This window comes from Podospora bellae-mahoneyi, chromosome 2 (assembly GCF_035222275.1).
Source record: "Podospora bellae-mahoneyi strain CBS 112042 chromosome 2, whole genome shotgun sequence".
In the NCBI taxonomy this organism is placed as follows: Eukaryota; Fungi; Ascomycota; class Sordariomycetes; order Sordariales; family Podosporaceae; genus Podospora; species Podospora bellae-mahoneyi.
The window spans coordinates 3,795,877-3,819,368 of record NC_085881.1 but is presented as its reverse complement, the minus strand read 5'-3'; the positions used below and the strand labels follow the sequence as shown (position 1 = coordinate 3,819,368).

Genomic DNA, 23,492 nt, shown 5'->3' with positions numbered 1-23,492 from the left:
GTAACCAGAAATTTTCTGAAGCTCGAGAGTTAGACGTCTGGTCTCGTTGACCATTCTATGAGATCGGTCAAAACGAATATTATATAATGCACATTCTCGAGTCAACCATCATCTTTTTAACACCCATTCAAAACTCTCGAATGTGCTGCTGCCAGGACCTCGCGGTGACCTTCAAGTGGACCCAAAAAGGGTCCAAAAACATACAACACCAGGAATTCCCCAGTGGTCACCCACCTGAGTACTGGTCTGGCCGTCAGCTGTTTTGATCAAGGGAGAGCGGGCGGGATCCCGTATTGTCAGCTGCGTATGGTCGTATGTGCTGGTTGAGGGCAGAAACTAAGTTGATCAAGTTAGATTCTCTCTCCAGCTTCCATTTGTACACGCTGAAGACCGGGATGATGGGCCGCTGCTAGCAAACAACGAGACATCACTGACACCCCAAGGGACAACTTTTCAAAGCATGATAGGTATCTCGCTCAATTCCATAACCTCATTCACATCCCAATTCATTTCCCTGGCTGCCCCTTTCCTAACAACCTTATCCTGCTTTAACAATCAACTGTCCCTCTGTCCCATGTTTCCTTGTTCGCGTATCGCGTGTTGCAGAAGCATGCCTCTAACTACCTCACCTGGCTATATACATTTATCTCATGTACCAAAAGGGAACAAAACAAATCATGAATCTGGCAACAAACACAAAGGGAGCTCTTTCTATGCCACCGTCTTTACGAACCCATCTATAGCAAAATCTTCTCCCCTCCAGTGTGTCATCTCCTGCCAGGATGAAAGCAGCTCATGAAAATCCAGATTCTTCATAAACGACAAGTCAACAAAATAAAGGAAAGAAATAAAAAGTCCTGGGTATCTCCCTTTTTACCATCCCATCCACCCCTATCCGATTGTGCTCTTTCCTCCGCGCGCTTCTTCTTCACCACCTCGGCATGGGACTAGCAGTTCCACTGTTGCTCCCGGCACCAATCACACTCCCGGCCGGTGTGCTCCCCGTCTGCGCAAAACTCTGATCAATTCTAAAAATCCACTCCAGCTTATCCCTCTCACTTCTCGCTGCAAAGAGCCACGTGTTATCCGTCCCGTAAATGGCAAACACACCTGCTTGCAGCCGTTCGCTGAGCCTGCTAACCCCTTGCCCTTGTCCAGGTGTGCCTGTTAAAGACGAGATCAAACCTGTAGCCGTGGACGCGACGCCGCCTACGATACCGCCGCTTTGTTGTTGAGCCACGTTGTCAGGGTCAAAGTTGTTGTGGTCATAGTCTTGATGGGAGTGTAGGAGGCCAAGAATACCAGGTTGCGAGTCAACTCGGGCATTTCGAAGGCTGACAATGCCGATTTCGTCTCCGTCGGCGACGGAGTGTATGTGAAGGTATGGACGACGGAGCTCAACGAAGCGCTTCACCCAGCGAGTTGAGTCGGCGTTGGGGACCAAGAGATAACCGCCTTTGAGAACGGAAGGGTTCTTAGGGACCCGGATGACAGTAGCGACAAAGGTGGGGGCGCTGTAATGGTATTCATTCCCATTGCCGTTGGGGTTGTTTTCAGTTGCAACACCATCCTCTGGAGGATCGGTGTTTTCCGGTGAAATGAGTTTGAGCGTAGAGTCTGGGTAGCGCTGCCAGAGCTTGAGACATTTGTTTAACAGGGCAGTTTGCCTGTCGTCATACTCTGATACTGGTTTCTCTTCCTCCAGTGGTGGTGTGGGCTCCTCGGTCGTTCTTGATTCAGGGCTTTCTTCCCCATCCTTGGGGAGCTCGGAGTGAGAGATAACAGGTGATGTAGTCAGCGATACCTCAGGTGTGTCATCCTTGAGCAACTCGGCGATAGAATCAGCATCGCTGTTGATTTTCGGTGGTGGCAAAAGGTCATCGTCGGTTCCACCGTCTATTCCATTCCCGTTGAGGTGCCCATTCTCCCTATAGCCATATTTTTTCATCAGCGACTGGATAACTGCCATGTCACTCATCATCTGCTTTTTCCTCCTTGAACCAATAAAGTCCGCCACAAGAGATACACCCCTCGGTGTCCAAGCCGTAAGAAGCTCCTCTCCCTTGACGTAGTCATGCTGACTATTCATCCTCCACAAGTCGCCCGCCCTCTTAATAGGCGCAGGTCGCATTTGAAGAGTGAAAATCCCTGTGCAAGAGTGCACAAACCGGACGTTTTGCCAGAGCGACGAAAACATTGATGTTTGTCGTATGAACGACCGCGAGACAATTTGTACGCAGAGATTCATTGAAAACTTCATCGGTTCTGCTAGCTTCTCTGACAAAATCTCCCAGGACACCGTCATTTGAACTCGGTACTTCTCCGAAGTCACCCTGTCCAGTAGCAGCGAGTTGTGTAAGCTAGAGTCCCACTGACCGATGATCGTCAAGCCTCTGGTACCATTGGCATTCGTCCGGAAAACTGGTTTGGAGGCCAACTTGAGATGGAGGTCGGGGCCAGAAGATCCCATGTCGGGTGACTTTCCAGCGCTATCCAGCAGTTGGATCTTACCCACTCGCATGTTGGCCACGTCTTCCCACGGCAGGGCATCACCAGAGCTGTGAGTGAGATTGAGAGAAATGCGTCGTTGCAGACCCTGATGCAACTGGAAAGTTCCATTGTCCATCTCGCTTGTTTGCGTGACCTCGACTGGCTTGTACTCGCCCTCTTCGTTCAGCTCCAATATCTGCGCTCGGGTGAGCAGATCATGCTTCTCTTCGGTATAGAACTGAGTCTCGCTGATCCTAGGAGTCTTGGGCTTTTTGTTGGCAGGCACAGCGTCTCGCATGTCGTCCCAGCTGAGAAGTTTGTCGAGGTGCATGGCAGACACTTTGGCGAAGATAGCCACGCGAAGAGTAGTCTGGGGTGGCGCGAACAGCGGAACGCTCATACTATGAACGCTCTCGAACCGGATGGGGCCCTCGTCGAAATCCTTAATCATCTGCGTAGTAGTGATGCCATCCTCGGAGATGCCAGGAATGAATAGCTGGGCATGCACCTCGGTGCCCTCACGTTCGGGGAACCCAAGCATCTCGTGCATAACGATGTTAAACTTGAGAGTGTTGGTGGGCGCTCGCGCGCTAGACGGCTCCAGCGCCAACTTGATAATCCCGATCGTATGCGATGTGTATGGGGAGAATACGTCAAGCGTAAAGTCTTGAACTCGGCTTTCAAAGACAGCCTTGAGCGGGACGTCAACCTCCCCAACGAGGGTGTACTGCGGCATGCAGTCCTCAATGAATGGGTTGTCCAAACTGAGATGCTGGGCATATTCAGGCTGGTCCAGGTACTGATACATCTGCCGCATGCGTCTCACTCGATCGTAGAGCTTCTCGATGCTCCATAGATGTACCACACTCTGCTTGTAGTCAATAACCCGGATCCCAATGCACGGCTTGGGTGCATCTTCGAGTGCGGGATCTTCCCCTTCGCCGGTTAGCCCGTTAAGGACCATGTCGTAGGACGAACACATCATGTGGCCCACATCCACCACTGTAAACTGGAAAACGACATGCTCATCCAGCTCGTGACTCATGATCTGGGCCTCTTTCAGTGTAGCAGCATGCTGAAGGACCGCCTCGGCCATTTGCACATAGTGCCTCCCCCTCCAATGTTTGACTGCGACCTTGGCTCTTTCAATCTCCTCTTCCGAGAGTCTCGGCTTGGGCTTCGGTCTCTTGAGGGGATCTAACTTCTCAATCTTCTTCTCAAACTCCTGCCTTTGCACCTCAAGCTGCTTTTGCATCTCGGCCTTGATCTTGACCAGAGTCTCCTCCATCTTGGCCTTCTCCTTCTTGATCTCGGCAACCTCCACATTTGCCGCTTCGGCACTCTTGATCTGATCGTGAAACTCTTCCTTTTGCTTCTCAAGTTGTGTCTGCATCTCTTCGCGAATCTCACGCAGCCTGTCCTCGGCCTCGCCCTGCTTAGGGGTAGATGGCATCGTTAGTGCTGTATCGAGCGAAAAGTTGTCCAGGGTGCCCGTTGACATGTATTTCTCCCTGACAGGAAAGGATGCTATCGACTCCATGTCCTCGTTGTCATCGCGGCCATTGACACGTTCGGCCCGGACTCGTTGCACTTCTTCAAAGAGAGCGTTGAGCTCCTCGTCTGAAAGACTGGCGAAATTTTGATCTGTCCCCAGAATGGCGCCAGCCGCCTCTCTGCGCGCAAAAGACCAATCTGCCTCTCTGGGGTTTCGCATAAATGGAGAGGGAGAGTCCGGGCGGCTCCCACCAAAGTCTGAGATGGCTGTACTAAGGCTCCTGTCATGACCAGGTCTGGGGCTGGGTGTGGGTGACGTTCTCTCAAGTGCTTGCAGTTGGCTTGCGGTAACGGACTGGCGCAACAGACTCTTGTCCGCTCGCTCCTGCCTCTCCGCACGAGCTTCGAGCGGGTGGTTGAATCTGAAGATGTGGAAATCGCCTAAAATAATCCGATACCCAGAGTGCAGCTGATAAGGTTCTGTAACCCGTTTGCCGTTGACCATGACGGCCGCTCCTTCCTTCGGAATGACTGTCACGGTCCCATCAGGCGCGTTTTCAAAGGTGCAGTGCTCGTGGAGAATTTTGGAGCCGTTCAGACGGATATTTGCTTGGTGGTCCGCGTTAGACTCGACGTTGCCAACCGTTGTGATTCCAGGTTTGAGATTGTAAACGAGGCACTCGGCCAAAAGCGGGTCGTCTGATAAGTTGACCAAATGAGGCATCTTTTTGGGCGTCGACATGCCAATGAAGCCCTTCTCGATGCTGATACCAAGCTCTTCGAGTGCAGACTCGCGCTCCTTGTGGATTTCTTCTGTTTTGGCCAGCTTTTGCTCCCAGGTCTGGTTAAGATCCTGCAGAAGCTTCTCGCTCTGGTTGAGCTGCTCCGCAATTTCCGCCTTGGAGACCTTCTTGACCGTACCATCCGGTGCTGTGATACTGACGATTTGCTGCTCGAGAGGCGTACCTTCTGGATATGATTCTACCGGCATCCCTGGAGCTCCTCCACCACCACCCAGTTTGTTCCGAAGCAGTGCCAGCTCTTCCTTGAGCTCGCGAATCATTCTGGCGTTGGCGTCTTCGTTGACAACTGCGTGGTTCTTGATGCGCTTGGCAGAGTCGGCATAACGTAGCGTACTCAGGGTTTCGTCGTAGTTGATATCTGCTGGACTCACGGCTGCTATCATGGCCGTCATGCTGTTGCCACCCAGCGAGTCTTTGAGTAACCAAGTAAGAACACTGTCGCGATATGGTACCTGGCCAGTACCGCCCTTCTTTTTCTTGCCCGTTGATAAATCGGCCAAGGCTGCGATAACTCGACCAAGTGTTGACAACGATCGGTTGATTTCAGCGCCTTCTTTTAATCTCGCGCCTGTCGCTCCCGTGGAGGTGGCTCTTTCCGAACCAGCCAAATCAACCAAAGAGATTTTGGCAGCCTTTTCCATCTCCATCTTTGTCTCGGGATCGAATCTCTTTTGGGTGAGCATGAGAGTGAATACTGCGTGGGATCTACTCGAAGTTTCGTTCATGTTGGTAGCCGCCACAGTTCTCGCTTTGTTACCCTCGTCCATCAGGTTCTCAATCTCCTGGAAGCTTCCTACCACCAGCTTGGCCAAATCTTCCACATACGGACCCGTTGAAGGGTGTTCTCTGACTTTGAGATTTCCCTTGTTCGCTGGGTTCAGCAAGTCGCGTACTCTTTCGTTGTAAATTTCGAGGTACGAGACTTCCACCGTACACTTCAAATTCTTGTCCTGCTGCATCACTTTGATCCGTTCGAACATGTCCTGGCAAATCATGGGAATGATACCCGCATCCTTCCCATATCCCATCATCGAGTATGACTTTCCCGAACCGGTCTGGCCGTAGGCAAAGATGCAGTTGTTATACCCTTGAAAGGCATTGTCGAGCAGCGGTCGGCCCAGGTCATCGAAGAGGTGGTTCTGACCGGCATAGTTTGGAGCGCTTTTATCGAATGACCAGTATGACTTGTCGAACGCGAACGCTTTGGGAGCCAAGTCTTTCCCACTTAATTTCCCTCCACCCGCGCTGGCATCTGGAGGGGTGAGGATGGTTTGGTTTCCTTTCATTTCGATGATGCATTTTGCGTTTCGGTCATGTTCTTGAGGTGAGAGGTCAGTTCACCATCTCCCTGTGCACTCTTGTAGCCTAGGAGGCGGTCGCTTACCTCTTGAATTGAAGGGACGACATCGGACCACCACCTTGATATTTCCTCCCCCTCCCCCCGCGGGGCCCGCGCCCGGTGCCATGGTTAGAACTTGTGGTGTATCTCCTCTTTACAAAGGAGCCCTCCAATTTCTTCGTGCGTGTTTGTTTTGTGGCCCTGAGGTGGAGGGACAAACAGCTCGTCGGATGGGTTTCGCTAATCGAGCAATCTAGTCCCTCGTGATATTTCCCAGCATGTAGTTCCCAGTCTGTAAAACAACATTCGCGCGCATCCTCCACCACGCCAAAAACAAGGAGGGGTTTATCGTCGTGTTTCCTACTGCGGTGCGGGTATGGTGGTGGGAATGCTGGGCGAAATGGCTGGACGGTGGACGTCTTTATCGAGATCGTGTCTGCGGGGGAGGTGCGCGGGGGCCTAGAGGAAAATGGAGTCGTCAAAGTTATTGGGCTAGGTATCGTGGTTAAGAGTCAAAGCGGTGCGCGAAGGGATGTTTGGAAGCTTCGCCTGTGTTGTGCGCGCAACAGGTCAGAAGCTACTGAGGAGATGGCTGTTGGGAACTGTGCGCCTCGTCTATGTCTGTCGGGGTGGTTGGCGATCTCTGGAGGATCTGGGATTTCTAGAAGTGCTGTTCCGTGTCAACAAAACTCGGGGACAGAACGCGACAGCGCGAACGCTGCCAGCGGCATGCGCTCGCTGGAACTCGACGCTGAACCAGGGTTGACAAACTGGTCTGGAGGGTGGGGCCGAAGCTTATTGGACAGCAGAAAGCTTCGTCATGGCTGGAAATTAAGTTTTCTTCACATGTAAGTAACCGGTGATCATGTTTTGTACGTCAAATGAGCAGTTCATGTGTACGAGATCTTTGGTTATTCATCTCAAAATATACCATCATAGCTTCTGTGTACCTGCATGTCTTTCACTTAGCACCCTCTTCCCTGTCTCTTACAAGGCTCCACGGGCTTTTAGGTAGCGGCTGATATTTTTTCGGGGAATACCACACCCAAAACATAATATTGTGCTACAAACAAAATGTTGGAGTGTTTTTGGCCTTTCGGGCAAAAACGTCTGTTTCGTTGGCTACGCCGTGAAGTTGGGTTCATTGATTGGTAATTCGAGCCTGATATAGAATGGCTTAAGCACTGTTACTAGCCACTCCAAGGTCCTTCTCAACCAGCTGCCGGCAAATGGGATGATAAAAGTCCTTGTACTTCTCAAACGTCTCCAGCGCAAGGTCGCGAGCCACCTTGTTCAAGCTCCGGTACAGAGGGCGAACAAACTTCATGCGCCCTACCTCCCCAAGAAGGTCAGCCACACCCTGATAAGAGCTGGTATCCTGGGCCTTCATGGCGATGTGGTAGTAGGCCGACTTCAGCTCAGCATTCTTGGAGTCTGTCAGGCCATAAGTTTCGCCGAGGGATTGCTATTCCTGTGTCAGCTTGCGAAAATAGAGACCAGGAAATGAGAGTACTCTGTTCAGAACATACCGACTGCTCGACAGACAAAGGCTCTTCAAAGTCTTGAACCTCGTTCAACAGAACGAGAATTTGGTTACCAGTCCATCCCTCGATGTCCGACGGGCTGGGCTGGAAATCCTTCCGCTTCCACTTTTCTGCCAGCTTGTAGCACTCATCAACAAGCGATGTGTCAAACTCGGGCTTTGGTGGAAGGCCACTGTTGTAAAAGCGGCCCTCCCAGTCAATCTCCGCGATCTTGTTTTTCAGGCTGGCGTATTCCGGGGCGCTGAAGAACCCGAGGAAGGTATCCTTGAACTCGAACGAGTCAAGAGACTTGTTCGCCCACTTGCTAAAGTAGTGAGGGATGAACTTGTCAAAGTTCTCACGCCCGACAAGTTTGTCGAGGTAGTAGATGAAGTGGAAGCCCTTCTCATAAGGCACCGTGCTGAAAGCATCATCTGGATCAATACCCTTATGGCTGATGCAGAGCTTGGTGAACTCGTGATCCTTGCCAAACTCTTCGATGGACTCCTCTAGACGATATTAGCAAGGTACCGGGCAGTATAAGGCCTCGAGACTTACCAAGGGCTTTCCATCCGCGAATGGCGGAGAAATCGATGTGAGCCTCACTACCGTGAATCGAAGCCTGAATACGACGCTCAAGATACATGGTCCAGCCCTCGTTCAGCCAGCTAAAACGCTAGAGTTAGAAGCAGGCCTAGAATAGTTCCCAATGTGCTCGCAGTGACTTACAAGTGCTCCCAACTGCAGCTCGTCACTAGATTTCCGCTCCATGAGTGAGCCAGCTCATGAGCAATGACATCGATATTCTGCTTGTCGCCGCTGATAATCGTCGGTGTAGCAAAAGTAAAGATAGGGTTCTCCATGCCTACCATAAGTCAGTACTTGCATGTCATGCTACCAACAGTTCAACCATCACTCACCTCCGTAAGGGAAGCTTGGCGGCAACACCAACACATTATACTCTCCCCACTTATACGGGAAGACAATCTTCTCTGCAGCATCCAGGAACTTGTCCATATCACCCTCCAACTCCCACTGCGAAGCCTTCAGCTCATTAGGCCCAGTAGCAACAGAGGATATCCTTCCAATCGGCGCGCTCTCGATATCTCCCGAGGCCAACGCATAGAGATAGGATGGAATAGGAACCTTTTGCTCAAACTTGTAAACCTTCTCGTCGCCCTCTCCCTCAGTCTCACCACCCTTCACCGGGACACCGCTCGCAACAACGACATGTGGACTGGTGATGTTGAAGGTATAGGTGCTCTTTACGTCAGGAGTATCCTGGCAAGGGAACAAACTCCTGGCATGAATGGCCTGGCATTGACTGAACATGAACGGAGCTTTCTTATTGCTCGTCTGAGCGGGAGTCAACCACTGCAGAGCTGTGCACTTGTCCGTGGTAGCAACATCGATTTCGACCTTGACGACATCTCCCTTGGGGGCACCGTTAGGGACGGCAATGTGAACCGGGGAGCCGTTGGCTCCTTGGCGGTCTTTGATCTCCCATTTGGTGGACTCCCCAGACAGCTTAATGGCTGAAACATCTAGGTAGCTAGAGTCAAGGATGATCTCCTTGCTGCTCTCGTCCGTCTGAGACTCAAGCTCGAGTATGACCTTGCCGCGAAGGGATTTGGAAGTAAAATCCACCTTGAGGTTGGTAGTGGTGTGCCGGGTGCGCCAGGCATCATAATTAGAGAGGGTGTTCGGATCTCTCATGGTGCCGTTTGTGTAGGTGAGGCGGCTTACGAATCGTTGTTGTCGGTGAGCTGTGATTCTGGTGATGGTGGTGGTGGTGGTGGTGGCTATTTTCCCCGCCTGTCGTCGGAAGAGCGAACTCCACATGAGTAGCTTCCGTCCAAAGTCAATGGCTGATTTGATGCCTGACCTGAGCTACCCTTTGACCTCACGCCTTCCTAGTTCGTCACTTTGAGGAATGGAGGGGCACAATTGCGACAAGCTGATAGGCTACAACCGGTGTGACGTCGAAAAGTGGAGCACGTGATTTGTCACTGGACCACCATCACTCACTTATCATCCTGAGTTATTAACCTCAATTCAAAGTCAAGATCTTACACGAACTCTCTAAAGAAGATCACTTCACCGCCAAGAGACACGTTTCATTTTCAGCACCTTCTTGATTTAATAAGCTCCTTCGGAATGATAATTATGCACTTACCTCCACAGAGACCAGATGAGAGCTTTGAAGCTCTGGAAGCTTACCTCCGAGCCGCACTCACTCATCCGAACTTCCACACGAAACATGTTTCAGTCCCGAGCACCCATTATCTCTCCCGCTTCTTGGGTCAGGAGCGCTATCTGATTCGCCAGTTCTTAAAATCCTCAACTTAAACACTGAGCACCATTCCGCTAGCAAAGATCTCATCCCAGACTTCTAAACCATCCGAACTTCGACCCTCAGTCCCTAAGTTGTGACCTGAAAAGCTGAAACAAGGCACAGGCGGGTGGTTACCCTCCTGTTCAAAGGTTCGAGAAGGATAATGTATGGTACTCACCCACCCGAGCAGAAGTTCTCATCCTATTTCATACCCAATAAACGAGTTATAATCTGTGTGCAAGACAAGTATCAGCTTCCGTGTCTTAATTGTGCCCCAACTTCATGACTGTACAACCACCTGCCTTGGACATCACTGCTATTTTCTCTCCACTGCCCAACTGAGCTCCGAGGTTACGATCCCAAGTGCCGACACAGCGTGGAGCGACCGCAACCAAGACGGCTTACCACGTAAGTCGGAGATATGCGGCGCTGACAAGTTGTAGAATGCGGAGAGCCATGTGCTCATGTTGCTCTGTATTGTGGTGGAGTAACAGCCTGTTCATTACATGATTCCATTCCTTGGAATTGCTTTATCTGTGGGCATGTATACCCTACCTGGATGGGATTGGTGAAGTGTATGGTGATATGGGTAATAGGGACTAAGCTCAAGAGTCACGTACCTACCTGTGTTGGTATGGCCAGGCACATGTGGTGATGTCTGCTGGATGGTAGAGCTACCATGCCCTTCACATGCTCGTCCTTCAACAGTGTCTGAAGCTTCATGGTTTTTATTCGCCGTATAACAACAGGAAATCCAATCTGATGATGTCCAAAAGAGCTCAGCAACATGTACAAGTATGCAACCAGCGTTTGAAGACCTCAAACACCTCCCACAATATGCAAGACGGGGGATAGAGACCACACTTCGTAAAGTGCGATGTCACGATACCTCATATTTGGGTCCGCTACTCTTGCTACTTTAGGAGTTGAAAGGTGGCCTCTCTTCGGCTTGGCTGGGAACTGCTCTGTGACACCAAGATGCGAGTCTTGGTCTAGTATTGAGATTGAAGCGAGATTTGCAAGCATGTCTACGTTAACTTATGGCCTTGGAATTCCGCTCAAAACGTTAGGCGATGTCACAGTGTAAAATAATTCGGGGTCGAGACATATGCGCAATATGCTTAAGGCTGATGCTTCAGATGCTTACTATCTCCCTTGATGAGTATAGTTCATAACTGAAGGTAATATCCATGGTAGCCCATGGATGTAGAGGTTCAGGCTTGTTTCAAATATAAGCATTTCTATGTTTCTCTTTCTGTCCACTTTGCATGACAACGAGCTTTTCTCAGCATCGAGGCTGTCACGGGTAGTAAGTGTCTCTTCATTCTCAGGTCAAAAATACCACTCAAGATATTTGACAGAGTATGTTTGGAAGCTTTTCCTATGTCGTTCCGAGCAGGTGATATTCTATCGACGGGAACGTGCTTATTTTTCCCCATCCGAGACTATTCCAATGGTGCCCTCCTGCATACGTATAACACCTCCCGTATACCCTCTGCTCCCTACTCTAAGAAGTCTTGGTGGTTCCCTCATCAACACTTATCGCAACCATTGATAAGAAAGAGAAGCTTTTTACCAAGACATCATCTCCCGTCCTACTGGATAAGGGTCTAATAGGGGTTGTCTGACGGCACTCGCCTCTTAATATTGTTCCGTAGCAGTATGTTCAAACAATGTAGCATTCCCCGCGTCATGTTGCAAGTAAATTGTGAGGTTTCAATGTTTAAATCTTCTTTGCAGAGACCCTGTGTCAATGCTATATGCCACCTGGTGATATGATATGATCATCTCGTGGGCTATAATGCAAAAGCACCAAACATACATTTGGATACAACCTAGTAAAACCCACACTAGCATACGGGCAATTTCGGAGCAGGGAGATTGTGTATCAAGAAATATCATTAATGTTTCTTCCAAGGTCAGGTGATAAAAAGTTTGGAGTTTTGAAACACCGGAAACTTGACAGTTCGAAACATCAATGATAAATCTTGTGGAGTGAGTTGTTATCGCAGGCAGACAGTAGGTACCGTACCGTACATCGAGATGTCTGGATAGCAAATGGTGCAACATGATCCTTGGGGATTCACATATCTGCCTGCTGTATGTAGCAGCGAATGCCGGCAGTGGTTCTCTTGGGCACTTCGAATCGTTGCGACGTGGGAACAAGATTTCGTGCGTTTGGCTGCCGTTGTCCTCCTGATGAACATTAATGATTCCGGGCAAGGAAAAAACAGGGGGAAAAGCCTTGGAGACAGAGTTGCTTGACTCCGCCGTTGCTGGATGGAGCGCGGAAGAGCTCCCGGGGCCCCACCGTCCCAGCACCGCGGCGGCCGGGTCTTGCCAAACGGAGACAATCGCCGATTGAGTGCTTGTCGGCCGAAAGCCGAAATATCGGGAATCATCCTCCCGGTTTCTGCTCGCTTTAAACTAAACTTCTTCTTTTCCCCGAGCATTCCGATCAGGCCCCCCTCGCGCTTAAACCTTTTTTTCTCTCTCTTTCACTAGCGTTTGTTTCGAGACTAAAGAAAAACGTGGTGAGGGTGGAGGCATTTCGTCCGATCTTGAAGGACCTTGGAGGTGATGCTTGGCAGGCAGCTTTCTCCCCCGCTGTTGTCTCAGGAACCTTGCAACACGCATCGAAGCGAAGCTGGTCTCGTGCAGCGATATTCTGTGCGGCGCAGACGAAGGAATATGCAGTCGGAGCACGCCCGAGAGCACGGCCGGTGTGTTGATGAAGAGAGGTCAACATCACAGCGAAAAAGCTGGTTCAAGTGCTTGCAGAAAATTCTATGCCCGCTCGGACGATGAAGCTATTTATGTCGTGCTTTTTTGCAGATTGGGATGTGTCTGTTCACTGCTTTTGAAGGGAATTACGGGCCGCTCGTCATCTTCTCAAGGTGTAACATACCTTTCCCTTTGAAGCGCGCACGTTGACCACCGTCATCGTCGCACTGCTCGTACATAGATCAGATGGAGTTTGGAGAGGAAACGTGGTCCCCCTGTTGAGTTTGTTTGGACCCATCATGGTCAACCATGTCGGCGATGCCTCTTACCAGCAGCAGCATCGCTTACGATCTGAGGGCTTCAATCTCGTCTGCAAAAGAAAATAATCTGTTCGTATCGGTTGTCCTATCACCAGCGCTCCCCCCAAATTCCAAACGATCCGCTGAATAAAATCTTGGTGAGGGTTCCCAAGCCAGTGTTTTGGGTTCTGGAAGGCGTGGTTGTGCCGCAGGCCCGGTCCCTGTCACCCCTTTCCCCGCGGCGATAAGCGACCAATGGGGGGCTGTTAAGTATTCAAGACCAGAGCAACGACCACCACCATCGCAAGCGACGCATGGGGAAGGTGGTGTATGGAATATTCCGTGACAAAGCACAGCTGGGCCATCAAATGATTGCCAAAGGTCCCAAAAGTGCCGCGATGGGCGTCTTAAGACGAGCTTTTATCGTGTCGATCCCCGTCCTGAGACAGCGAGACTCGACCCGAGAGGGTGGATGGGCTCCTCGTATGGTTCTGGTCGTTATTCCCCAGACTTAACCTCCGGCGAACGTCAAACAGAAAAGGGCCGGTCCGGATCGCCAATGGTGGTGGTGTGAAGAAGGTGAACGCCAAACACGAAGCTTCAAGAACCGAGAAACAAACTGGAAGCCCGCCCAGCAGGTGAAACGTAAACTGCGCCTCTCCCGGCCTGTTGGAGACGATCCATGACGTTAGCAAGCTAGTAACCGGTATCTGTCAGCGATCATCACCTCAAACTTGACCACAAAAGAAACAAATATTATCTTGGACTGGGGTTTTCTTGCAGTACAGAAAGCGAGCATTGCTTTCCACTGAACCGCAAAGCTGCGGACAGTGGTTGCTCACCTGCACCAACAACGATGCATGGGCCTCATGGATAGATGTATTGTGTGCTGATGCAAGTGATTGGGGTATGTGATGTCTGCACGTGATGGCTGTGCCAGACTGACACAGTCCAGGACTCCCTCGGATCTTTTGGCCATCCCATCGAGGGTCAAGGTGTTGAACAGCAACAAATCCAGACGATCTTGAGCCATTTATCTGATCATATTAAAGGCCTTTCCGCAGGTTGCTGTTCGTCATCACATCGAGTCTCGATCATTGTTATCAATTGTTGCTCTCCACCAGTTCATGTGTACACCCAAAGATTTAGCAGACTACTATAACAGACACAGTGCTATCAGCCTGCATCCGTGTGATAGTGATGGTGTCAAGCTGTCAAAAATGGTGATGCTCGAATGTGATGCCGCGATACAACGATACCAATGCCCAACCATCGCATGCCTTGGTGATCACAGGATATATCGTGCCCTTGTGGGTGACTCGCGTCAGAATGGACCAGGCCCCTCATGGGGTCTCGATTGCATTGGAGGTGCGCTATAGTGCTGCTTGTTATTAATAGCAGTTTCTTTTTTCTTTCCTTTGTAACAGTAATCGAAAATCTGTGATCTCAAAATGAGGGGGGGAAAAAACTAAAGGTCCACTGTCACTGCAACAAGCTTCGTCAAAATCGTACGATTGGAAACAGGGGTAACGAAAAGCCCACGGAGTTTGGGCAGAAAAGGGAGATAACGCCTGCCCTACAGCATGATCAAGCAGACACACATTGTGGGAAAGTGATGGGCGTCACAATGCTACCGAGACATCCTCCTCACTTTGCTCCCTCACCTTGATATTGTGTGCTGCTTTATGAAGTCGACGAGTGCGCACGGCCTTGCGATCTTTATAGCCATGGACGGCAGAGATATTGCGGACTTTGAGTGCTTGCATCGCTTGACCTGTGCGTTGCTTCAAAGATTGCACCTCTTGCCCTTTTCCCAGCCCGAAGATTGACTGAAGAGGGCTTCCATTTCCCGCAAAGTGCTCCCTTCCCGTCCTTGATTGAGACGAAGGCTCGGACTAGACCAAGGGGATGATATCAAACCGCTTTGATCCCGTGCAAAGCTACCTGGATTTTGCTTTGCCTCGTCAATGGCGCCGTTCAAGCCTATGAGGCTATTCATGAATAGGATATCAGGACAAGAGAAGGTGGGTGGTGGTAGTTGAGCTACTCTGGCCACTTGACCAATGATAGCCCCAGTTTCTAGCACATCCTGGATGAAACAGTGTTTCTCAACCTCGTTGCCCCGCTTCCGAAAAGCTTGGGTCCTTGTTTCGTTTCTGCCGAGTCTGACCTGCATGCTTTGTTTCTGATATTTTTCGGGGTAATCATCTTGGAGTTGTTATACGATAGCTCAAGCTTCTGAATGTGTTTACTTACTGTTGGTCTGGCGTGCGCTTCATCGCGCGTAGACTCGGTGGCGTGCTTTGGAGCAACAGCATCCAGCCCCGCGAGCATCGGAGCAACATTCTGTGGATTGTCGAGACCGAGCGCGGCCCCCTGTCCTTAAGTATGTGACATAAGAACATGATCCCTGAGGATCTCGGAGAGATCGCGGCTTCAGAAGATCCACAGCCAAAATCTTTTCAGGGGTCGAGTAACCCCCCGAGTTAGGCAAGACTTTGCCGCGGTCGGTTAGCCCAGCTGTCCCGATGAGGAAAGGATTTGCTGACCGTTAGATGTAGGTAGGTATCAGTGTACGAAAACTCCACAGCAAAATAATGCCCTGTCGATAGCTCTCATGTATTCTACAATTGTCTGTAGAAAAGGTCTAAGGTGTGGCCGGTGAGTAAGGTAAATGTAGCATGCTAATACAAAGGATTGGACAGCACCTTGCCAGTTCAAATATCAGATGCTGATGGGTTCCAGTGCACCATGGGCCATACCTGAACGCTCCACTTATACCCTTTGCCCTTGCCAGTAGGTACTGGTGGAAACTGAATGATGTTGGTTTGTTTGATTCCGAGTACCGTCCGTTTGTCAACGCTACATGGCTCATATAAGCCGTATAAAGTCGTGAATATGGCAAGAAACAGCGCTTCTGCAAGCTCTTGGTGCTCTCTCGTGGCTCTGCAACCCGCAGGGTAATTTGAGTGATTGTGACTTCAAATGCTCACCGCCAGAAGGGTCAGGGTTGTTGCTGTAGTAAAGAGAGCTCGAAAGCAACATTTAATGCAGGGTGGTGGTGGTGAATGCAACATAAGCATGCAAGAAAAACGACTTGAGACCCAAAAAAAGTGATAGCAGAAACCGGGTGACCAACGTCGATCAACCTGGAGCATTGCAGCATCCAAATGAAATGACTGGGGGAACGCTCACTTTCTTCATCTGCCTCTCACTAACAGTGCCGTCCCCCACGCTGCGATGCCCGGCAAAGTCGGAAATACCATCACTCTGCAGAACCACTACCAAGAGATCCAGCTTCATCAAAAATCTGGTAGATGTATCCATTAGCGCTGTGATCGTCTTGCGTGATGCGAGAAACCAGTCTGTACAGACATCTCGCATTGCAGTCGGAGTATTGCGACTCTAAAGATCAGACGAACCGCCAAGCCCAGCTACATGCTGGGTGATGTCGAGGCTGAGAGGAGGAGTTGATCATTAAGCTAGAGAAAGTGTCGAGAAAATATATCCTACTGAAGGTGTTGTGTGGACAGCTCGCTTATATGTCGAAGATGAGTACTCGTGATGTCTATGCGTTGCCAACGAGGGAATAGATGGGTTGTTGATGTGTATGTAGATAGGTATCTGCATGCAACGCACATGTGTCAGTCCCCTTTGTCAATATGGTCAAGAATGTGTGGTCCACAAGGTTTAGCTGTGTCTGTCTTGAGGCACATGGCCTTCCAGGGTCTGTTCTCGACCATCCTGAATTAGGCTGGAGTCATGAAGCGCATTGACAAGTTAGCGGCTTGTCCTGCTGTTGCAAAGGCGGCGTCTCTGGGCAGGGCGGATTTGAAGATGAGGTTCTCTGCTTCTCTGACGGCCGTTGAAAGCCAAGCAGGAAGAAGGCCTGGATCATGACTAGAACATGCCGCAAACGAAGATCGAACCCGCCACGTGGAAATAACGAGCAAGAGAACTGATTCCTCATGATTAGCGGCGGCGGCCAGAGCTCAAGAAGTAGGTTATTTTGCTGGTGGTGGTGTTGAGTTGAGTTCCTTTTACAAACGCCGCTAGTAACGTCCCGCAATTCACCTTACCCCTCACTTCCATGCTGCCTGCCATGGCGTGTCATTTAACTTCAAGAACTTCCATTTTTGGACGCATGACAGTGGCCAATTTCTGCCAGGTTCGAGCAGAAACAAGTTCCATGATACACTACAGTGATTCATTCAGTGATGTCTTCGATCTTGCCACCGGCTTCATGCCCTCCCGCCCAATGTGAAGCAACTATCGGACCGCATGGTGGGGCAGTTGTTTGTCCTCGAGATGGATCATGGTTCGAACAGGACCCCACTGCCAACGTCCATCCTCGACTCCGTCACACCAAGAGGAATGCCTGAGCTCACGCGGATGGCTCCGTCCCCATATCGCCGGCGCCGTCAACTACCGTTGCCCTGCCCTGCCGGGAAGGTGCCAGTTCAGATGACACTGGTGAGCTGGACGTCGATCTGAGGCGCAACAACCGTTAACGTGGGGTTGCCGCGAAGCGATTGCGAATCTCGCGCTTGTTCCTCTTCTTACGCAACCGATCACAGGATACAGCCGCTCTCAGACGCCTCAAGCAGGCTTCTTCATTCGCCTTTCCAGTCCCTACGACTCCTTCATGCACCAGCCCACCAATCTGCTGTTTAGTTACAGCATCGCAAAGTCGAGAGGTCCGTGCGAGCCATCAAGTATCGGCCTAGCCCGTCACCCTGACCAGCGCGATGTTACAATCTTCACAATCTCACCGTGTATGCCCACTCATAGAGAGGCCCTGAAGAATCGTGTCGAGCAGAAGTAGGAGCGGTATCGGGATATTGTCCTGAGCAACCACTGACCCGGCGTCGTTGCAAGGACCCTCAGAACCGACATATCCACGGGCTGGATGTCATGTTGCCTCCCGCTCTCAAGCTGGGCCAACTACTGGGTAGGCACTGGGTTATGAAGAGGGGTTCTATCGCGTTCCCGTCCCCGATGACCTCCCAAGCCTCTGATTGCGGGGTTGTTGAGGAGAAGGGATGACACCAGGTTCCGCATCCATCTTCAACAAGACTGCCGATTCAACCTCTCCGGTATCGATCCGCAACAGCCGGACACTGAAGACGGGAGCTCCTCTTCTGAAACCAGCAGGTCGGCATGAACGTCAACTGCAAAGCTCAACTATCCATGAAACTTTCAGGACATTCTACGGTCACTGCTTCTTCTGGCTCTGCCCTTTCTTTCTTTATTTTATTCCGTCTCTTCAGAGCACGGAAGGTTTGCGTCGACACTGATGCCGTGCTGGCTATTCCGCACATGCTGCACTCTCAGATGCTGCACCCCAGCTCTACCAACGTCCCTTCATTTAGCCATGGGTCACCCATTGGTCTGCTGGAAGATATCTGTGGAGGAGTAGTTCATAGCGGCGGCCAGATATGGACAGGCACGTCCAGTCTTGGGTTGCGGCGAGATGCGTGGGTGGTGGGGCTGCGGTGGAAGCCCCCTGTCTTCCTAGCAGGGATGCTCGGTCGGCCCTGAACTGGTCTAAGCGGTTTCATCACTCTGTGCCTCTTTGCAGCAGCTTTTTCTCTTCTTCTGGGCTTGTCTCATCATGTATCTCGACGGCGGCTTTTCCGCTTTGAGCTGTCAAGCCAGGGTCCTGGGTACCCGACTGCTCGCCTCGGACGCTGTTGTGCGTTGTGTACCCCCCAATTCTCAACAGCTCGGATAGCTACCGGGGCGCGACAACAACGATGGCTTGTCTCAGGCCCCTTTACCCCGGTGCCTCTCTCGTGTCCAGGCCGCAGAGGTACCTCTGGGAGAAATCACCAAAGATGTCGAGGCAAGGGGTCCTCACTGGCAGGTCTTGTCCTGGCAGCTTTCTGTACTGTGCACCCCCACCGCAAAGACATAGGGTTGCCATGTGCCAACCCTCATCTCCATGCACTGCGCTCTGCCTGTCTTTCCCTGTCATATACGATTCAACTCTTTGCCCCTGGTGAGCAGGGCCTGGGGTTTGTTATCCACTTTGGGGGGCCTGTCCGGTCTCGAATTTCTATCAGACTCTTAAGAACTCGGGGGCGTCCTGGTTGGAGAAAACAAGTGCATACATACCGTCAACTCCTCCAGCCTATCAACCGGTCGACAGACACGGGAAGCTTAGAACATTTCCTGACCCTTAACTGCACCACATCCTCCGGGCCAGTGCGACTATATACCTCTTACACAGATTCGGCTTTGCGTTCACACCACACCAATGGCTCACATTGCCAACTGCTTGGGCGGTTCTGGTTCCGACTCGGACGACCTTCCACTTAGCCTCAACACTATATCAAAAGCAGTCACCCCGCAAGCTTCCCATGATTCGGTATGCAACCACTTTAACCCCCAAACATAATTCCGTCCCTTGTCGTGGCATTGGCTGTGAGCTTACACGTCGAGACACAGCTAAACACTACCTCATCTGGTGAGATTAAACCATTTGCGTGGAGAATGCAGCAGACGACAGAAAGGAAATACCAGCTCTTCCCTAAAGAGAGGCAAGTAGCTACTTGCCCTGGGAAGGCTCTGGACCCCGAGCAAGCGTTTGCGTTGGCCATGTTACAAAACGGAGAGAAGGGCGAAAAAGCTCCTGCCGCGGCAGGGCTCAGGATACGGATCAAGGAACACAACCTCATCCGCAGACGAAAGGTTAGCGTCCCGGATTTGGGACCTATGACAACCGTACAAGAAGTGGCCATGGATTCCCGTATGTTACCATTCCCAACCAACACGAGTGCTTTCATGTGCTTGGACTAACCCCACCATAGCCACAATTCCAGGCCGACCACCTTTCCATGAGCGTTCGATTAGCGCACCGGGAGCATCGTGGAAGCAGAATCAGATGGTCGACTTCCTGTCACCAACGTTGGAGCAATCTCCGGAACAAAAACACGAACTTCGAGGTGGATTTAGGAGCCACGGAGAACTCCGGCAACCATTATCGCCAAAAAGTCTCACGCCTCTGGTTATTCCAGCTTCAACATCAGCAGTTCCTCGTTTGACACAACAGGCCTCACTCAATCGGCTTCGATCGGGCAGCACACCTGTGGACATGCCACTACGGTCGGCGAGGACGGATGATTCCCCAAGAATGAAGACTCCCTTCACCCCCTGTTCAGCTGCCTTAACACCTGCATCGGCCGCCACTACCGCCATGACCAACTCGACGCTCCCCACACCTGTATCCGCTCCCATGTCCGCTCCCATCGAGCATCGATCATCACCCAGACCATGGGAACGTGTTACGAACTATGCGCTTGTCGGGAACCCCAAAGAAGGCTCACCGGATCCCTCGGCCACGCCAAAGGCTGAACCCAATGACGAAACACCACAAGTTTCCCAAGGCCACACGAGAAATGTGTCGGATACAGGAAGTATCATGGAGAGAGGTCGGCCGCGGAAGCGGTCGGATCTCACCCTTCGCGCTATGTCGCGGCGAGGAGAATCCAAGAGAAGCTCCAGTGCGGAGCGACGAGCATTTGAGCAACTGCCCAAAGGGTGGAAGGCAAGTGATGCGGTCAATATGCTTAGCCCTGCTGAGGCAGCTGCTTTACACAAGCAAGCTCTTCAGCAGGCGGCTAGGTTTGAGGTATTAAGAAAAGATGACGTCGACAATCTCTCTAGAGAACTTCGTCAGCTTGATGAGCGCACTGAATACCTTCGCCGTACCTACACCTCGCTTCGTGCTGGACGACGCAACCTACACACTCGGATCTGCCAATATCTGCGATCACCCCGGACGGCCAAGTTCAGTCACGACTCGATGCTGAAGCAAGAGGAAGCCCTTGCTGAACTTGACGCTTCGATTGATGACTGGGTTACCAAACTCGAACACGCTGAGAACCGGCGCATGCGGGTCCGCCAGAAGCTTCTGGAGCACGTCGCCGCCGCAGCCACCCTGGCCGTTCCACCCACGGGCGTTGCTAGTGTGAGCGAGTCTCTGCAGCTCGCTATGGGAGTTCGCCCCCTGAACTGCCCGACCAGCATGTCAACTCCTCCACGAAGCCCCACGAAGACTGCCTTCACACAAACCTCGCCTTCCTCTTCGCCTTCCTCCTCTCCTCAGCGAGTGGTAGCTCAAGTTCCTTCAACCATCATGGAGGATCCCTTGACCGAGGAGACTGCGGCGGCCAAAGAGAAGACTGGGGGTTCTGTCACGACCCTGAAAAGGGCGGAGACGATTCGCATCTACGCTGACAATGACGTGTATGCCCTCCTTGCCGACGTTGAGCAAACGATTAGCAACATGGGTGGGACAGAGGCCGTGGCGAAGGAGGAGCCTGCAGTGTCCGTGGCGAAGGAGGACCCAGGCTCTGATGTCGAGAGGAAAAAGTGGAATCGCACTCGGGGCAGCCAGATGTTCCTGAAGAGCAGTTCTCCTGCCAGGATGGCTATCCCTTTCTCCAAACTCGAGGCCAAGACCTCCTCCTCCTCTCTTTCTTCCTCTTCAACCCCTCCCACCACGACTACTTGCTCAACTACATCAACATCACCCATCATAACGCCGACACCCACCAGCGAAGAATTCTTTCTGACCAACGCGGTGTTCAAGCCCTAATTTCTGCTTTATTTTCTTATTTTTTGGCATTACACGATCTCATGCTCATTTGAGTAACGATGCTACGACCGACCCGCATACAATCTTTTACCCAACACATACTCATCTTCTTTGATACCCCCTTTTAACATTCCTTTTGACCCTTTTCACTTCAATGCACATTGTTTTACCCTATCACATTTTTTACCAGACCTATTTCATTCTCGTATTCCTGTAATTTAACATCACCATCACCATCACACTCACGCCAGGCGGTGAGGACTACTGTATTTTCCAGGGGGAAAGCTATAATGTCGTCACGGCCGTTCTACCTATATATCCATAAAACATGGAGAGGAAGGCTATCACCAACAGTGCGCTATCAAAGATACCAGATATTTTCTCCCTTCATTGTTACTTTGTAGCTGGGGCAATTGTACATTTTCTTTTTCTTTTTGGGGTTTCAGGTTTTGGCTATCAATTGCTTTCTTGCATTTGGAATTGAATCATCAAAAGCATCTATGGGGCAGGGAAAGCAAAGAACTCGGACAGGGAGGCTGCTTACATCATGGTGGGCTGCGAAAGGGTCGGATGGGTAAGAGTGAGACATGAGCTCACTCGGCAAGGGATGGGAATAGGGGGTGGGCTTAGGCCTGCCATAGTCAGAGGGAGAACTTTGACGAAAGAATTGACAAAATTTACATTGACTTACTACTTGTCCTTTACCTTGCTCCTGCTTTTGCTTTGAACTGATTGGAGAAAAATGTCGGCGAATTAGCTGTGGACTTGGGGATGTGTACGACCTGACCCGGCTCGTTGGTTCAAAATTTGTGTCACCGAAATTCTGTCAGATATCAGTCAGATGGACGACGAGGGAGAGGGATCGGGTCCGTATATGTTGTGGGACGTTTATTGCGCCGTTGACGGTAGTTTAGCGGCAACATCCACACGGAAAAGGCCGAGTGGTGACCTCGCACTTAGCTGCTTGTGGTTTTGGAAGGATAATAGCTGGGAGAAAAGGGGCGTCTTGATGTATGGTACTTACTGTTGCACACGTCAGATAGGTAGGGCTGAGGCGTTTAGTGTGCAAAACCCACCCGCTAATGGAGGTTGCACAACTGAAGGAGTGGCCTACGTTCGATGTGGGTAAGTAAGGAGGTTGGGTCCGGAGTTGTTCGTAGGGGGAGGTACGCATGCGGGAGGATAACTCCGGGGTTGGTAATGATCTCGACAACGGTAGCATGCTCGAAGGGTGAACAGCTTCGGCAGGTCATCAGACTAACATCGCCACGGGCGTGCATTGCAATCTGTCACAGATGGACCAGCAAACTGTTCCCGAAGAAAGATTGCAGAGATACTGGTAGGTTGAAGCATCGAGCCAAACACCTGCACCCGAGCTTGGGAAGGAGCCAAAGATGCTCCGATAGTCTGTTCCAACTGGATACAACCTGAACACTGAACTTTTATCCACGAAAGCTGCTAATCTTTTCCCAATTCCAAGAAATCCCCTTTCTCAGCTGAACCTTCACCAGATTCTAGCGGAAGATATAACTGAAGCCCAGACCATCACATACGACCATAGACAACTGAAAATATGGGATCCCGTCCGCTCTCCCCTAGTTACACAGTTGATCGCAATATTATCTTCCGGGATGACTTTTGCCCTACTTTTCCGCTGAGTTCGTACCTAAAGGTTTTTAGTTTCCGCAAAAGGCTTAACAACACTATTTTCTGTAATTGTAACGGACCGCACTGTCTTGTTGGCCTTAACCCTCTTCATCTCACGCCGCAGCCTCCCATTATAACCGGCATATGTCTGGCCCGATAGAGGGCAATGCGGTATTTTTGGCTTTTGCTTGCCTGGTAATACTTATCTTCCTCGCTCCTACCTGTTGTTGTCCTTG

General features: G+C 51.0%; 3 protein-coding genes across 3 annotated transcripts; 1 reads left to right on the top strand and 2 right to left on the bottom strand.

Moving 5' to 3' along the window:
- Nucleotides 1–287: 287 nt before the first annotated feature.
- QC761_210390 (uncharacterized protein) lies at nucleotides 288–6,253 on the bottom strand (the record flags this gene model as incomplete). The annotated part of the gene is made up of 2 exons (XM_062876776.1): nucleotides 288–6,105; nucleotides 6,172–6,253. The coding sequence occupies 2 exons, from the start codon at nucleotides 6,251–6,253 to the stop codon at nucleotides 929–931; spliced, it is 5,259 nt and encodes a 1,752-aa protein (XP_062735405.1). The 3' UTR covers nucleotides 288–928.
- A 1,050-nt stretch (nucleotides 6,254–7,303) lies between these two features.
- LAP2_1 (Leucyl aminopeptidase yscIV) lies at nucleotides 7,304–9,594 on the bottom strand (the record flags this gene model as incomplete). Its single annotated transcript, XM_062876775.1, has 5 exons — nucleotides 8,570–9,594; nucleotides 8,379–8,514; nucleotides 8,208–8,317; nucleotides 7,656–8,158; nucleotides 7,304–7,591 (listed from the first exon to the last, which is right to left on the bottom strand). Exons 1-5 carry the CDS (start codon nucleotides 9,489–9,491, stop codon nucleotides 7,304–7,306), a joined length of 1,959 nt encoding a protein of 652 aa, XP_062735404.1. The 5' UTR covers nucleotides 9,492–9,594.
- Nucleotides 9,595–17,130: 7,536 nt separating this feature from the next.
- On the top strand, nucleotides 17,131–21,609 carry QC761_210370 (uncharacterized protein; the record flags this gene model as incomplete). The annotated part of the gene is made up of 3 exons (XM_062876774.1): nucleotides 17,131–17,828; nucleotides 17,895–19,758; nucleotides 19,820–21,609. The coding sequence occupies exons 2-3, from the start codon at nucleotides 19,503–19,505 to the stop codon at nucleotides 21,607–21,609; spliced, it is 2,046 nt and encodes a 681-aa protein (XP_062735403.1). The 5' UTR covers nucleotides 17,131–17,828; nucleotides 17,895–19,502.
- Nucleotides 21,610–23,492: the final 1,883 nt, after the last annotated feature.